The 17,823-nt window shown below is 38.5% G+C and overlaps 1 protein-coding gene across 1 annotated transcript in view; it reads left to right on the top strand.

The window, feature by feature from the left end:
- TEX11 (testis expressed 11) overlaps positions 1-17,823 on the top strand; it is a gene marked incomplete at its 5' end in the record, with an annotated part of 308,295 nt that overhangs the window by 251,799 nt on the left and 38,673 nt on the right. Inside the window, one exon of the mRNA XM_084869541.1 lies at positions 11,223-11,372. Coding sequence (XP_084725667.1) covers positions 11,223-11,372 — 150 coding nt within the window. The remainder of the gene's footprint in view (positions 1-11,222; positions 11,373-17,823) is intronic.

Genomic DNA, 17,823 nt, shown 5'->3' with positions numbered 1-17,823 from the left:
GCATTTAATTCATGTACATTTAAAGTAATTATTGATAGATACTTGTTTGTCACCATTTTTATTCTTTACCCCTGTGTTCCTTCTTCGCTTCCTATTCCTTTATTTTACATCAGACCCCTTGTCATTTCTTGCATTGCTGGTTTGGTGGTAATAAATTCCCTTAGTCCTTTTTTGACTGTGAAGGTCCTGATTTCACCTTCTATTTCAATTGCTAGCCTTGCTGGGTACAATATTCTTGGATTCAGACCCTTCCTTTGCATGACTTTTTATATTTCATTCCATTCCCTTCGGGCCTGATGAGTTTCTGTTGAGAAATCAGTTGCTAGTCTGATGGGGGTTCCTTTGTATGTAACTTTCTGCCTCTGGCCACTTTTAAGATTCTTACTTTGTTGTTGGTGTTTGCCAATTTAATTATAATGTGCCTTGGCATTGGTCTTTTTGGGGTTTATTTTGTTTGGGACTCTGTGAGCTTCTTGGGTTTGTGTGGGTTTTTTCTTCCCTATATCAGGGAAGTTTTTTGTCATTATTTCTTCAAACAGATTTCAATTCCTTGGTCAGTTTTATCTCCTTCTGGCACTCCTCTTATCTGGATGTTGTTTTGTTTCATGTTGTCCCAAAGTTCCCTTAGGCTCTCCTCCTGCTTTTTAATTTTTTTCTTCTAGAAGTTGTTCTACTTGGGAATTTTTTTTTTTTACCTTGTCTTTTAGCTTTCTGATGTAGTCCGCTGTTTCTTCTAGTCTACTGTTGATGCTTTTTATGGAGTTCTTTACAGCAGCAATGTCATTTTTCATTTCTTCTTGATTTTTTTTCATTTCCTCTTGGTTCTTACTCATATTGTTGAATTTGTCTTCTATTCTTTTCAGCCATCTTATGACCATTTTTCTGTATTCTTTCTCTAACAGGTTGCTTGCCTCCATTTCGTTTACTTCCTTTTCTGGTGATACCTGCTTTTCTTTCATATGTGGGCTCTTTCTTTTTCTCCCCATGATCTCTCCTCTCTTTGTCTGGTTATGTAGTTCTCTCTCCTTTCTATGAGAGGGTACAGAGCTCCTCCTCCAAATCCGCGTGTTCACTTTGCTAGAGGACTAGTGTTCCAGGATTTGCAGCTGTTCAGTGGGTGCTGTTGTTGTAGATTCCCAGGATCTTCAGGCTTCTGATATCAACCTCTCTCCCTTTCATGATGGCGCGGTCTCCGCATCAGAGCAGATAGCTCCACGATTGATACCAGAAGCAATGGAGGCTGCCCATTCATGGGAACCCCGTCCCATAATCCCCCACAGTCCCTTGGAGCATAGCTGTCCTACAACTCAAAAACAAACACTACTCATGCAGCCACATTCTCTCCCTTCATTCTCTCACTTATGCACTATCTTGCAGTCTGCTTTCCTGTTGGCATCCATCTTTCCCTCTGTTGTTTCTTTTAAAAAATATATTTTTTATTGATTTCAGAGAGGGAGAAGGAGAGAGACATAGAAACATCAATGATGAGAGAGAATCATAGATTAGTTGTTTACTCCATGCCCCCTACTGGGAGTCAAACCCACAACATGTGCATGTGCCCTGACCAGAATCATACTATGACCTCCTGGTTTATAAATCAGCACTCATCCCCTGAGCCACAGCAGCCAGCCTGTTTGTTGTTTCTTACTGAACTAGATATTAGGTAAGCAATTAATCCATTTAGAGAGATCACCAAATTCTCAGACCATGAAACCACACTCCCATTACTGCTGCAACCAAGGGGGATTAACTTATTGGCTATACATAAGCCAGAAACAAAAACAAAACATAAACTCCATAATAAAGGGGAAAAAAGTAATTCATCAAAGTTCTATTGGCATTTGGGGTTCATTCTGGAAACCAGAAAACCTGAGTTTAAGCTGTCTATTAGTTGTATTTCTCCAGCAATACAATTTACTGGGTTCTGTTAAGTGTATCCATTGGAAATTTTGGTTGATAATTTTTTAAAGATATAACCATGACTCATACAAGTATGAAATTATGTGTGTCAGATTTTATTTAACAAAAAGATGTTAAAAGCAATTTCAATTGCTGTTTTGTTTTGCTTTCTTATCTCTTGTTTTCTGAACCCCTTACTGTTTATCAAGTGATATATTTTCTCTCTTTTGCTGCTTCCAATTTTATCTTTATTTCTATGATACTTTTCTATTTTCTTCCCATTTCTTTATCTGTAAAATTAGTCAAACCCACTGAGACTGAATATTATTGTTATGTTTGTATATCCCATTTCTTTATCCATTCATCCATCAGTGGACATTTAAGTTGTTTTCATATCTCGGCTATGTACTGCAATGAACATAGGGATGCATATATCTCATTGAGATAGATCATATTTAATTTCCTTTTGTCTACCAGATGTTCCCTGAGTTCTTGAATACCTGCTTTATATTTTTATTTTATAGATTACTTAATATTTTTAAATTCATTCTGACATGTTTGGTCACAATTTTCATCTGCTTCATGGCAAAATTTTTCTGGAGAAAATTCTCCATCTACCATTACCTTTTTCTGTTTCTCTCATCCCACTTTCATGTAGTATCTTATACTGTGCTTTTTAAAATAATTTGTCTTTTTTTTTAAGTTTTACTTTGTTGTGGTAAGAACAATTTACATTATAGCTACCCTCTTAACAAAGTTTTAAGTATATAATATAAATATAGTATTGTTTACTATAGTTACAGTTTTGTACAACAGATCTCTGTTTATCTTGTTTAACTTTAATATTCTGCCCATTGATTAGCAACTCTCCATTTCTCCTTCCTCCAGCTCCTGGCAACCATCACTCCACTCTTTGATTCTGTGAATGTGATAGATCAAATTTTAGATACCTCATATCATGTAGGTGGCTAATTTCACTTAGCATAATGTTCCTATGGTTCATCAATGTTGTCTCATGTTACAGAATTTTCCTTCTTTTTAAGACTGAATAGTATTCTGTTATGTTTATATATCCCTTTTTTTAATCAATTCATCCATCAGTGGACATTTAGGTTATTTTCATTTCTTGGCTATGTACTGCAATGAACATAAGAGTGCATATATCTCATCGAGATTCTAACTTTAATTCTTTTAGATTAGGGGTGTCGAACTCAATCAGAGAAGGGGCCAAAATCTAAAATCCAGCCTAAATCGCGGGCCGAATGGTTTACTGAACAGTCATAAACTGACAATGTCATAAACTGACACCGGAGTGCAGTGATGACAGCACGGTGCGGGCCACATTGCAAGGCCTGGCGGGCTGGATTTGGCCCGCGGGCCTTGTGTTTGACACATGTGTTTTAGATAAATACTGTAAGTGGGATTGCTGGATCATATGGTAGTTCTATTTTAAATTTTTGTAGGAAGTACTATAATGTTTTCTTTATATCATTGGTGGGAATGCACCATTTAGCATTCCCACCAATGATATACAAAGGCTCCAGGTTTTTCCAATAACTCACCAACACTTGCTATCTTTTGTTTGTTTGATAATAGCCATCCTAACAGGTATGAGATATCTCATTGTTGTTGTGATTTGCATTTATGTGATGATTAGTGATGTTGAGCACCTTTTCACCTCTCTGTTGGCCATTTGTGTAAAAATGTCTATTTAAGTATGTATCCCATGTTCTATTGAGTTGTGATAGCCAACTCAATTGCGGTACTTTTTCCTCAGACCAATTATTTGCAAGACATTCATGTGGATAGGATGCAAGTTCCATGATCCAGGCTAATAGGAAGGCAGGTCAGATTTCCAGGAAAAGAGAAGGAGATTTAAAGGGAAGTAAGAAGTGTACCAAGGATAAATGCTTATAAAACACTTCCAAGTTTTCTAACACAAGGGAATTCACGACTTCTGAATCTGTTTTTCTGCCTCCTTTTCATAGTCTCCATTCAAGAATATAACTTTTGGATGTTGTTACAAACATCCTTGTAATCATACTCTACACATAAAGAGCCAAAAATAAAGTTAAAGCTGAAAGTTATCGTAGTGATTAGATCTTTTTAAGCTATTTATTTTGTAATATCATAAAAACTTTATCTCAAAAACAAGAAAATGGAGAACAGCCTTTAGTTGTTTTTGTAAGCCGTTGCAGGGAAGAATTTCATGTACCCCCAATGCTATAATTTTGACCTTATTATAAAGTATTCACCAAATGCCATTATTGAAAGTCTTAGTGATTATGACAAACAGAGCAAACCTAAGAGCTTTAGAACAAAGCCCAGCATGGATCCTCTACCAGCAGAAACTCATTTTAGCTGGCAAGGAAGAGGATTATCTATGGTATTATATACTATACTAGACGCCCATTACAGGAAGATTCATGCAATAGGGCTTCCTGCAGCTGTCTCCCCAGTTATACCTGCTTCCCTCCCTTCTCCGCCCCCCTCTCTCCTCCTCTGCCTGCTTCTCTCCCTTCTCCTCTGCTCCGCTTGCTTGATTCTCCGCAGCTTCGCTCCCTTCTGCAGCCCTTGGCTTCCTTCTATGCTGTCCAGTACTCACTCTGCGCTTGGATATTCAAATTAACCACCATCTTGGTTGGGTTGATTTGCATACTCACTCCTGAGTGGCTGGTGGGCATGGCGGAGGTACAGTCAAGTTGCATGTTTCTCTTGTATCTTACTTGTACCAGATACAAGTTTTCTGATCAGATATATAACTTGCAAATATTTTCTCCCATTCATTGGATTGTCTTTCCCTTTCTTGACAGCATCCTTTGAAGCACAAAGGATATTTATATATTATGGTATCCTCATATGGTAACTCTATGTTTAGTCATTTCAGAAACTGCCAAACTGTTTTCCAAAGTATCTTCACCATTTTTTATTGTCACCAGTAGTGTATGGTGCTTATGATTTCTCTACCTTCATGTCAACACTTGTATTATCTGATTTTTTTTTTTTATTCTGGCTGTCTTAGTGAGTATATAGTGATATCCCATTGTGGTTTTGATTTCCTTATGACCTATTTTCCTGACAATTAATTGTGTTGAGCATCTTTTCATATGGTTATTGGCCATTTGTGTATCTTCTTTGGAGAAATGTCTATTTAGACCCTTTTCCCAATTAAATATATATATATATATATATATATATATATATATATATATATATATGTATATATGTGTATATATATGTGTATATATATATATATATATATATATATATATATATATATACTTTTATTGATTTCAGAGAAGGGAGAGAGAAAGAGAAAAACATCAGTGGTGATAGAGAATCATTGATCGGCTGACTCCTGCACAACCCCCTCTGAGGATCAAGCCTGCAGCCCAGGCATGTTCACTGACTGGGATTCAAACCGTGACCTCTTGGTTCATAGGTCAGTGCTGAACCACTGAGCCACGCCAGTTGGGCCCTTTTGTGCAGGAGTCAGCCGATCAATGATTCTCTATCACCACTGATGTTTCTCTCTCTCTCTCTCTCTCCCTTCTCTGAAATCAATAAAAGTATATATATATATATATATATATATATATATATATATATATATATATATTTTTTTTTTTAATTGGGAAAAGGGTCTAAATTTACTCCTGTGTTTTCTTCTGAAGAGTTTTAGAGTTTTTGCTCCTGCATTTGGATCTTTAATCCATTTTGAGTTAACTTTTATATGTAGTTTGAGGTAAGGGTCCAAGCTTCATTCTTTTCCATGTGGCTATCCAGTTGTCCCAGAACCACTTATTTTAAAATAAAAGAAAACACAAAATTATTAATTCTGTCACTCGGGTTTTTGCCTCCCTGTGGAAAATTAATTGGCCATAGACACATGGTTTTACTTCTGGAGTATCAGTTCATTCCCACTGCTCTATATGTTTGTCCTTTTACCAGTATCACAGTGTCTTGATTATAATTGCTTTGTATTAAGTTTTGAAATCAGGAGTGTTAATCCTCCAAATTTGCTCTTCCTTTTCAGGATTATTTTGGCTATTCTGGGACCCTTAAATTTCCATGTGAGTTTTAGGATCAGCCTGTCATTTTCTGAAAAAAGGGGAAAAAGCTAGATTATTTTGGGAAATAGTGCCAGTTTAACAATGTTAAGTCTCCAATCCTTAAGTGTGAAATATTTCCCCATTTATTTACATCTTTTAAATTGCAATGTACAAGTCTTGCACTTCTTTTATTTAATTTACTAGTGGCCCCGGTGCACGAAATCCATACACATTAAAGGGAGATTAATTATTATAGATGAAATATTTTAATATTGCTATTTGCCCTTTCTCTATAATAGAAGTGTCAGAGATGAAAGAAAATTAGTAAAATGTATATGAAAATCTTCCTCCTGTCCGAGTCTGGGGCACACCACAGGACCCAGAGTCAAGTCCCCACCTACCCATGTGTGCCTGAAAATCACATGAGACCCAGACCAGGCTGCCCCCACCCCATTGAGCTAGATCCATACCCAGCCAGTCCCACCCTTGTCAAGCCCCGCCAGGTGGGGGGCTGCAACCTCAGGTCCCCTGGCCTGGTGCTGGGGCAGGAGGCGTGGCCTAAGGTCCCCCAGCCTGGGCCAGAGCAGGGGGCACACCTTGAGGTCCCCTGTAAAGCCCCACTGGGTGGGGGTCACTGCCTGAGGTCTCCCCGCCCCCCACGCCCAGGGTAAGGGGAGCAACCTGAGGTCCCCTGGCCCAGCTCTGGAGCGAGGGGGTACACCTTGAGGTCCCCCATCAAGCCCCACCAGGCAGGGGGTGCAGCCTGAGGTCCCCCAGCCTGGTGCCAGGAGGGGCAGCAGCCTCGGATCACCTGTCAAGCCCCACCAGGGGTGGGGGGTGCAACCTCAGGTCCTCTGTCAAGCTCTTCTGTGAGGGGGTGCAGCCTGAGGTCCCCCGGCCTGGTGCCAAGGCAGGGAGCATGACCTGAGATTCCCCCGGCACGGTGCCAGGGCAGAGAGTGTGGCCTGAGGTCCCCTGTCACACCCCATAGGGGTAGGAAGAGCGCAGCTTCAGGTCCCTGCTGATTGCTCGTTAAGTCTCATTACAGAAACTCAGCCTCAGCTCTAGTTGCAGCCAGCTTGTGTTATAGAAACCCCACCTCTGCTGTTGGAGCAACCATCTTTGTGGTGGAGTGATGTTCAATTTGCATATTCCCTCTTATATAGGATTCTTTTTGATGCTATTGTAAATGGAATTGTTTTCTCAATCTTATTTTCCATTTGTTTATTGTTATTGTATAGGAATTGGATTGATTTTTGTATTCTGGTCTTGTTAAACTTGTTCATTAGTTTTTTTTGTTTGTTTTTTTTTTGGTTTTTTAAAATATATTTTATTGATTTTTTACAGAGAGGAAGGGAGAGAGATAGAGAGCTAGAAATGTCGATGAGAGAGAAACATCAACCAGCTGCCTCTTGCACACCCCCTACCGGGGATGTGCCCGCAACCAACGTACATGCCCCTGACCGGAATCGAACCTGGGACCTTTCAGTCTGCTAAAAGATGCTCTACCACTGAGCCAAACTGGTTTCGGCTTGTTCATTAGTTTTAATGCTATTTTACTGGATTCCCTAGGGCAGTGGTCGGCAAACTCATTAGTCAACAGAGCCAAATATCAACAGTACAACAACTGAAATTTCATTTGAAATTTCTAACGCCACTTTTTCAAAATAGACTTGCCCAGGCCATGGTATTTTGTGTAAGATCCACACTCAAGGGGCCAAAGAGCCACATGTGGCTTCCAAGCCACAGTTTGCTGACCACAGCCCTAGGGATCTATTTATAAAAACACATTGTGGCCGAAACTGGTTTGGCTCAGCGGTAGAGCGTCGGTCTGCGGACTGAAAGGTCCCAGGTTCGATTCCAGTCAAGGGCATGTACACTGGTTGCGGGCACATCCCCAATAGGGGGTGTGCAAGAGGCAGCTGGTTGATGTTTCTCTCTCATCTACGTTTCTAGCTCTCTATCTCTCTCCCTTCCTATCTGTAAAAAATCAATAAAATAAAATAAATTTTTAAAAAACCTTAAAAAAAAAAGGAACACATTGTGTATAAATAGAGATGGTTTCAGTCTTGATGTCTTTTGTTTCTTTTTCTTGCCTAATTTCTTTAGCTAGAATTTCTAGAACAATTTTGAATAGCAGTGGTAAAAGTAAAGGGAAAGAATCTAGTATTTCACCATTAAGTATATTGTTAGCTGTGTGTTTTTCAAGTGCCCTTTTTCAGATTGAGGAAGTTCTCTTCTATTCCTGGTTCATTGTTTTTATCAGGAAAAGATGTTGCATTTTGTCAAAAGCTTTCTTGACTATTTTTTTAAATAAATTTTTATTGTTCATATTATTACAAATGTTCCTTTTTTCCACCCCCCTCCATTGCTCTCCTCCACCAGGTTCCCACCCCACCCTCTGCCCTTTCCCCAACCCCATTGTCCTCATCCATAGGTACACAGTTCATGTTCAGTCTCTTCCCACACCCCCTCTCCCCTTTTCCCCAAGAATCGTCAGTTCACTCCCCTTCCATACCTCTGATTCTATTATATTCAACAGTTAATATTGATCATCAGATTTTTTTAAATTTCCATGGTTTTTAGATTCACTTGATGATAGTTACACATTTGTTGTTCATAATTTTTTATCTTTATTTACTTTCTCTTCTGAAAGAACCCCCTTCAGCAATTCATATAATTCTGGTTGGGTGTTGATGAACTCCTTTAGTTTTATTTTTATTAGTGAAGATCTTTATCTGACCTTCGATTCTGAGTGATAGCTTTGCTGGATAGATTATCTTTGGCTGTAGGTTCTTACTATTCATCACCTTGAATATTTCTTGCCATTCCTGTCTGGCCTGCATGGTTTCTGTTGAGAAATCAGCTGACAATCGTATAGGTGCTCCTTTATAGGTAACTACCTGCTTTGCTCTTGCTGCTTTTAATATTCTCTCTTTGTCTTTTGTTCTTGGAATTTTAATTATGATGTGTCTTGGTGTGGTCCTCTTTGGATTCCTTTTGTTTGGAGTTCTGTGTGCTTCCCGGACTTGTAAGTCTAATTCTTTCACCAGGTGGGGGAAGTTTTCTGTCACTATTTCTTTCAGTATGTTTTTGATATCTTGCTCTCTCTCATCTTCTGGGACCCCCATAATTCTGATGTTGGTTCGCTTGAAGTTGTCCCAGAGGTTTCTTACATTATCTTCAATTTTCTGGATTCTCTTGCCTTCTAGCTTCTGCGGAAGAGTGTCTTCTGGCTCTTTATGTTCCAAATCTTTGACTTGATTCTTGCGATCTTCCATTCTGTTTTTAGGACTCTGTAGAATATTTTTTTATTTCAGACAATGTATTCTTTATTTCCTGTTGATCCCTTATCATTTCTTGTTGATTCCTTATTAATTCTAGTTGATCCCTTTTCATATCCTCATAAGTCTTTTCGATCTTTTCTAGGAAATTCTTGAAAAACCTTATAAGTGTAGATTTGAACTCTATATCCAGTCGCTTTTTGTCCTCCATTTCTTTCGTTTGTGATCTATTTCGTCTCAGCATTTTCGCAGCTTCCCTGATGGGGCGGGGTTTCAGGGTAGAGCCTACAGCCTTGGCTTCCATCAGCCCCGCCCTATGCAGCTCCTGAGTCTCAGGGTCCTTAAGTACTCCTTACAAGTGCCTCTGAGAGAAAGGTGCCCTCGATTTTCGCCTGCTACCCAACAGTCTATGCTCTCCCCCAATGAGCCCGGTATTGGGGTTCAGTTCTGTTGGAAGTGGAGTTGGAGGTGGCTTTCAGAGCAGTCTGGAGCCCCTGTCTCCTTCCCGCCAGGGCAATCCCGCGGCACAGCCAACCGTCCCTTCTCTGTGCGCAATGTGCGCGCCTCTGGGACCTCCTTTCGCCGCTTCCCCAGGGTTCTGCCTTACAGCCCAGCTCCCTCTGTTTGAGCCTGGGTCCCCAGGGTCTGGCCTAGAACTGGGGTTCAGAGCAGTCAGAACTGGGGCCCAGCACAGTCGGAGCTTTTATCTCCTTCCCGCTGGGGAATGCCCTCCACGCACTCAGCCTCCCTCCTCTCCGGCTCCGTCCTCTCCGCGTGCCACGTGTCTCCATACCTTGGGCTTTTACAGCTCCTCTGCTCTTCCTTCTGGTTTTCTCCTTGCTTCTCGTTGTAGAATTTCCAGTCAGTCGACTTTCCTATAGTTCTGGGTAATGTCCATTTTATATTTTAGTTGTAATTTATTGAAATTGTTGTGTGCAGCTACGGCGAGGAGTCTAGCTGAGCAGCCATCTTGGATTTCTCAAAAGCTTTCTTGACTATTGAGATCATCATTTAGTTTCTTGATATGATATATTATATTGATTGGTTTGCACTTATTAAAACAAAGCACAATAAAATGAGGTATATTTATGGAGTGATAAAGAATGAATAAAACTATCTCTATTTGCATGCAGATGACATGATTATATGTAGAAAATTCCAAAGAATCTACAAGAAGTTACTGGAACTAATAAATGATTTTAACAAGTTATAGGATACAAGGTCAATATTCAAAAGTTGAGTATATATATGTACTAGCAATGAAGTTCAAGAACAGAAAATAAAATATAAAAGTCAAAATAGTTGTTAACTCTTCTAAGGTGGTATTGACTTGAAAGAAACATGAGTTTTGGAAGTATTCTATATGATAGTGGTTATGTGTATTTAAACATAAAAAATACATCAAGCTGTTTAAGATTAATGCACCTCATTCAGTTTATTCTATGTACGTTATACCTCAACACTTTTTTTTTTTAAAGTTCAGTTTAACAGGCTGAATGAAAACTGTCTCACATATTGTAGTATGGTATATGCTACCTGATACAAAATTCTTCCCATGGTGATACCCAAAAAAAATATTGTTGACTGACTAAATGGGATAATTTGGAAACTTTCCTTTGCTTAAAATAAAGCCACAGTTAGTTTATACAACACTGTATTGTCGGGTTAATTCAGTCATTAAAATGAAACAGTTAAACACTGGATTTTAATTATATAGCAGCAGGTCATTTTAGGCTATTTAATGAATATCATGGCAATAATTTTAAGAAATAGAGGCAATGCTAGTGATTGCAATACAGGGTGATGAAAGTATTGGTGCGTTTATAGATTTTAAAATGTAAAAAATGTGTTCATAGAAGCTGAGATAACCTTCAAATTGTAAGTAAAATTAAATTTTCTTAACAAGAAAATCTCCCCAGAAGAGATATTAGGAGAAAATATTGAAATGAAATCACAGAGAATGTTGCATTTTTTGCTTCTTTCTTAGGAGATTTCTCCAATGATCCATGTGAGACATTGCTTCTGCTGTATGAGTTTGAAATTAAAGCCAAAATTAATGACCCACTACTGGACAGCTTCCTGGAATCAGTGTGGGAACTGCCTCATTTAGAGAGTAAAACATTAGAAATAATTGCAGGTAAGATCTATATTTATTAGAAGGCTAGTACCATTTAAATTCTACTACTTTTTAATTTCTTTTATCTGTTTTCTCTACATTTCCCCATAGCACTTTTTTTTCGTTCTCTAATGGCATTCTTGAAACATTTTGTATTATAATCATTTATGCATTTATCTTTTTCTTTATATAAGACGAGAGGCCTGGTATGCAGAATCATGCACCACTGGGGTCCCTTGGCCTGGCCTGCTCAGGTCAAAATCATCTCTCCAACACTCTCCAAGGGGTCCTGGATTGCAAGAGGGCAATTCTTGGGCAATACACCCAGAATTGTGCTCCCTCTTCTCTGGTTTTGAATGCATCACCTGAGAACCGGAGCTGCCAAGTCACTGCAGCTTGGCAGCTCCTGCATTGAGTGTCTGCCCCCTGGCAATTAGTGTGCATCATACCTACTAGTCAGTTGCATAGACTTTTGTATATCCTAATATGTAAAAATCCAGGGGCCATCACAACCGAAACAACCAGATGGATGACTGAACAGCAGGCTCTATGGGGTGACAAGATCAGCAGGGGGCAGGTGGGGGCAACCATGCTGGCGGAGGAGGCAGTTAGGAGTGATTAGGCAGACAGGCAGGTGAGCAGTTTGAAGCCAGCGGTCAGACATCCCCCAAGGGTCCAAGATTGGAGAGGGTGCAGTTGGGCTGAGACGGACCCCCCCATATACCAATTTCATGCACCGAGTCTCTAGTATAGATTATAAGTTCCTTAGGGTTATGAACAGCAATTACTTATATTTGTTTTACTTATAAACCCTGGCTAAGTGCATTGCTCACCATAGGTGCTCATATTTATTCTATGTGTGGAATTGAATTCTATAAGTACACAATAGAAGGAGCTCAAACTTAGTTTTTCTCAGCTAGCTAGAAAAGGCGAATCTTCATTAGTCAGAGGTGATACAATCAAAGTAATTGATAATGGTGTACAGAGAAATATTGGTAATATTTTTAAAATATATTTTATTGATTTCAGAGAGGAAAGGAGAGATAGAAACATCAATGATGAGAGAAAACCATTGATTGACTGCCTCCTTCACACCCCCTACTGAGGATCTAGCTTGCAACCCTGGCATGTGCCCTTGACCAGAATAGAACCAGAGACCCTTCAGTCCATAGGCCAATGCCCTATCCACTGAACCAAACCAGCTAGAGCTATCTGTAATATTTTTTCTCTTGTTTTATTTTTTATTTTTTAAAAATTAATCTTCAACGTTCAGATTATTACAGGTGTTCCTCTTTCTCACCCCCCCCCCAGAACTCCCTTCCACTTGATTGCCCATCCCACCCCATGACCTTTTCCCCCAGCCACTGTCTTCATCCATAGGTATAAGATTTTTATCCAATCTCTTCCCGCATACCTCATACCTGCTTCCCCTGAGAATTGTCAATCCACTCCCTTTCTATGCCCCTGATTCTATTATATTCATCAGTCCATTTGTTCATCAGATTTTTTATTGACTTGATTTTTAGATTCACTTGTTGGTAGGTATGTACTTGTCACTTTGTTGTTCATAATTTTTATCTTTGCCATTTTCTTCTTCTTCCTCTTCATAAAGAATACCCTTCAGCATTTCATATAATCCTGGTTTGGTGGTGATGAACTGCTTTAGCTTTTTCTTGTCTGTGAAGCTCTTTATCTGCCCTTTAATTCTGAATGATAGCTTTTCTGGGTAGAGTAATCTTGGTTGTAGGTTCTTGCTGTTTATTACTTTGAATATTTCTTGTCACTCCCATCTGTCCTGCATAGTTTCTGTTGAGAAATCAGCTGACAGCCGTATGAGTACTTCCTTGTAGGTAACTAACTGTTTTTCTCTTGCTGCTTTCAAGATTCTCTCTGTCTTTTGCCCCTGGCATTTTAATTATTATGTGTCTTGGTGTGTTCATCTTTGGATTCCTCTTGTTTGGGGTTTTCTGTGCTTCCTGGAATTGTAAGTCTATTTCTTTCACAAGGTAGGGAAAGTTTTCTGTCATTATTTCTTCTAATAGGTTTTCAATATTTTGCTCTCTTCTTCTGTCACCTCAATAATTCAGATGTTGATACACTTGAAGTTGTCACAGAGGCTCCTTACACTATATTCATATTTTTGGATTCTTTTTTCATTTTGTTTTTCTGGTTGGGTGTTTTTTGTTTCCTCATATTTCAGATCTTTGGTTTGATTCTTGTGGTCCTTTGATCTACAGTTAAATTTCTGTATATTATTATTTTTTTTTGTATTTATTTATTTATTTATTTATTTATTTATTACATATTTTATTGATTTTCCCCCCCCTCCCTTCATCCCACACATCCCCTCCCTCCCCAGAGTTCCATGTCCATTGGTTGTACTTATATGCATGTATACAAGTCCTTCAGTTGATCTGTTATCTCCCCCAGATCCTCCTCTCCTCCCCGCTGAAATTTGACAATCTGCTTGTTGCATTACTGTCTCTGTATCTATCTTTTGGTTCATCAGTTTATAATGATCTTTATTATCCACAAATGAGTGAGGCCATGTGGTGTTTCTCTTTCATTGACTGGCTTATTTCACTCAGCATGATGTTCTGCAATTCCATCCAGGTTGCTGCAAATGATGAGAATTCCTTCTTTTTTATGGCAGCATAGTATTCCATTATGTAGATGTACCATGGTTTTTGGATCCAATCATCTGATGACGGGCACCTAGGCTGTTTCCAAATTCTGGCTATTGTAGATTGTGCTGCTATAAACATAGGGGTGCATATATCCTTTCTGATTGGTGTTTCTATTTTCTTGGGATATATTCCTAGGAATGGGATTACTGGATCAAATGGGAGTTCCATTTTCAGTTTTTTGAGGAAATTCCACACTGTTCTCCACAGTGGTTGCACCAGTCTGCATTCCCACCAGCAGTGCACGAGGGTTTCTTTTTCTCCGCAACCTCGCCAACACTTGTCGTTTGTTGATTTGTTGATGTTGGCCATTCTGACAGGTGTGAGATGGTACCGCATTGTTGTTTTGATTTGCATCTCAAATTAGTGACTTTGAGCATGTTTTCATGTGCCTTTTGGCCTTCCTTCTGTCTTCTTTTGAAAATATTCTATTTAGGTCCATTGTCCATTTCTTAATTGGATCATTCACCTTCCTTTTATTTAGTTGTATCAGCTGTCTGTAGATGTTGGAGATTAAACCTTTATCAGTGGTGTTATTTGCAAATATGTTCTCCCACACCGTGGGCTTTCTTGTTGTTTTGTTGATGGTTTCTTTTGCTGTAAAAAAAGCTTTTTATTTTGATGTAGTCCCATTTGTTTATTTTCTCTTTAGCTTCCATTGCCCTAGGGGTAGTATCAGTGAAGAAGTTCTTTTGGCATACGTCTGAGATTTTGCTGCCTGTGGATGCTTCTAGTATTTTTATGGCTTCCCATCTGATGTTTAAGTCCTGCATCCATTTTGAGTTTATTTTTGTGTATGGTGTAAGTTGGTGATCTAGTTTCATTCTTTTGCATGTGTCTGCCCAATTTTCCCAACAAAATTTATTGAAGAAACTGTCTTGACTCCATTGTATATTCTTGCCTCCTTTGTCAAATATTAATTGAGCATAGTGATTTGGTTTGATATCTGGGTTCTCAATTCTATTCCATTGATCTATATGTCTGTTCTTGTGCCAGTACCATGCTGTTTTGAGAACAGTGGCTTTGTAATACAGTTTGAAGTCTGGTATTGAGATCCCTCCTACTTTACCCTTCTTTCTCAGGATTGCTATTGCTATTCGGGGTCTTTTATTGTTCCAAATGAACTTTTGGAGAGTTCTTTCTAGGTCAGTGAAATATGCCGTTGGTATTTTAATGGGGAGTGCATTGAACCTATAGATTGCTTTAGGAAGTATGGACATTTTGATGATGTTGATTCTACCAATCCATGAACATGGTACGTTCTTCCATCTCCTTACATCTTCTTCTATCTCTTTTTTCAGTGTCGTGTAGTTTTCTGCATATAGGTCCTTTACTTCCTTAGTTAAATTTATTCCTAGGTATCTTAATTTTTTTGGTGCGATGGTAAATGGAATTGCTTTTTTAGTCTCTGTTTCTGTAGTTTCACTGTTGGTGTATAGAAATGCCATGGATTTCTTGGCATTAATTTTGTATCCTGCTACATTGCCAAATTCATTTATTAAGTCAATTAGTTTTTTAATGGAGTCTTTTGGGGTTTTTATGTATAATATCATGTCATCTGCAAATAAGGATAACTTTACTTCTTCTTTTCCAATTTGGATGCCTTTTATTTCCTCCTCTTGTCTAATTGCAATGGCTAGTACTTCCAGTACTATGTCAAACAGGAGTGGCGAGAGTGGGCATCCCTGTCTTATTCCTGTTCTTAGAGGGAATGGTTTTAGTTTTTGCCCATTGAGTATAATGTTGGCTGTGGGTTTATCATATATGGCTTTTATTATGTTGAGGTATGATCCTTGTACTCCCACCTTGTTAAGAGTTTTTATCAGGAAAGGGTGTTGGATTTTATCGAATGCTTTTTCTGCATCAATTGATATGACTATATGATTTTTATCTTTCAATTTGTTTATGTGATGTATCACATTTATTGACTTGCGGATATTGTACCATCCTTGCATTCCTGGAATAAATCCTACTTGGTCATGGTGTATGATCTTTGTGATGTTCTTCTGGAGTCGATTTGCTAGAATTTTGTTGACGATTTTGGCATCTATGTTCATGAGGGATATTGGCCTGTAATTCTCTTTCATTGAGTTGTCTTTATCTGGCTTTGGTATTAGGGTTATGCTGGCTTCATAGAAGGAGTTTGGAAGTGTTCCTTCCTCTTGGATTTTTTGGAATAGTCTGAGGAGGATAGGTTTTAGTTCTTCCTTGAATGTTTTGGTAAAACTCTCCTGTGAAGCCATCTGGCCCTGGGCTTTTGTTTGCTGGAACCTTTTTGATGACTGTTTCAATTTCTTCCCAAGACACTGGTCTATTGAGATTTTTAGATTCTTCCTGATTGAGTTTTGGAAGTTTGTATTTTTCTAGGAATATGTCCATTTCCTCCAGGTTGTTCAGTTTGTTGGAATAGAGTTGTTCATAGTATTTTGTAACAATCCGTTGTATTTCGGTGGGGTCTGTTGTTATTTCACCTCTTTCATTTCTGATTTTGTTTATTTGGGTCCTCTCTCTTCGTTTCTTGGTTAGCCCAGCTAGAGGTCCATCTATCTTGTTTATTCTTTCAAAGAACCAGCTCTTGGTTTTGTTGATCCTATGTATTGTTTTTTTGGTCTCTATGTCGTTTATCTGTGCTCTGATTTTTGTTTTCTTCCTTCTGCTTACACTGGGCTTTTCTTGTTGGTCCTTTTCTAACTCTTTGAGTTGTAGAGTTAGATCATCTGTTACCCTTTTTTCTAGTTTTTTCAATAGGCTTGTAAGGATATGAACTTCCCTCTCAAAACTGCTTTTGCTGTGTCCCATAGATTTTGGATTGTTGTGTTTTCATTGTAATTTGTTGCCAGGATGTTTTTAATTTCTTCCTTGATTTCTCTGGTAACCCAGTCCTTGTTCAATAGCATGCTGTTTAGTCTCCATGTGTTTGATTTCTTTGGATTATTTTTATTGTAGTTAATTTCCAGTTTTATGCCATTATGGTCTGAGAAGATACTTGATATGATTTCTATCTTCTTGAATTTGAAGAGACTTTGCCTATGTCCCAAAATGTGGTCTGTCTTTGAGAATGTCCCATGTGCACTTTAGAAGAATGTATATTCTGTGGCTTTGGGGTGCAGTGTTCTGAAGATGTCAATTAATTCCATCTGGTCTAGTGAGTCATTTAGGATTGATATTTCTTTGCTGATTTTTTGTTTAGATGATTTGTCGAAGGGTGACAGTGGGGTATTAAAATCTCCTACTATGATTGTATTGCTATTAATCTCTCTCTTAATGTCCTCCAGCAGTTTTTTAATGTATTTTGTTGCTCCTGTATTGGGTGCATATATATTTACCAGGGTTATTTCTTCTTGTTGGATTGTTCCCCTTAGTATTATGAAGTGGCCTTCATTATCTCTTATTATGTCCTTCACTCTGAGATCTAATTTGTCAGATATAAGTATTGCTACCCCAGCTTTTTTTTCATTTCCATTTGCCTGGAAAACTTTTTTCCATCCCTTCACCCTCAGTCTGTGTGCATCTCTTTTTCTGAGGTGGGTTTCTTGTAGACAACAGATGTATGGGTCTTGTTTTCTTATCCAATCTGTTACCCTATGTCTTTTGATTGGAGCATTTAATCCATTTACATTTAAGGTTATTATTGATAGGTACTCATTTGACGCCATTTTTATTCTATACCCATATTCCTTCTTCACTTCTTATTTCTTTATTTTTACAGTAGACCCTTTAGCATTTCTTGCATTGCTGGTTTGGTGGAGATAAATTCCTTCAGTCTTTTTTTGTCTGTGAAGCTCCTG

The sequence above is a fragment of the Pipistrellus hanaki genome, assembly GCF_964339955.1.
Source record: "Pipistrellus hanaki genome assembly, chromosome: X".
NCBI classification, from domain to species: Eukaryota; Metazoa; Chordata; class Mammalia; order Chiroptera; family Vespertilionidae; genus Pipistrellus; species Pipistrellus hanaki.
Note: the sequence above shows the minus strand (reverse complement) of the source record. Positions and strands in the feature narration are given on the sequence as shown.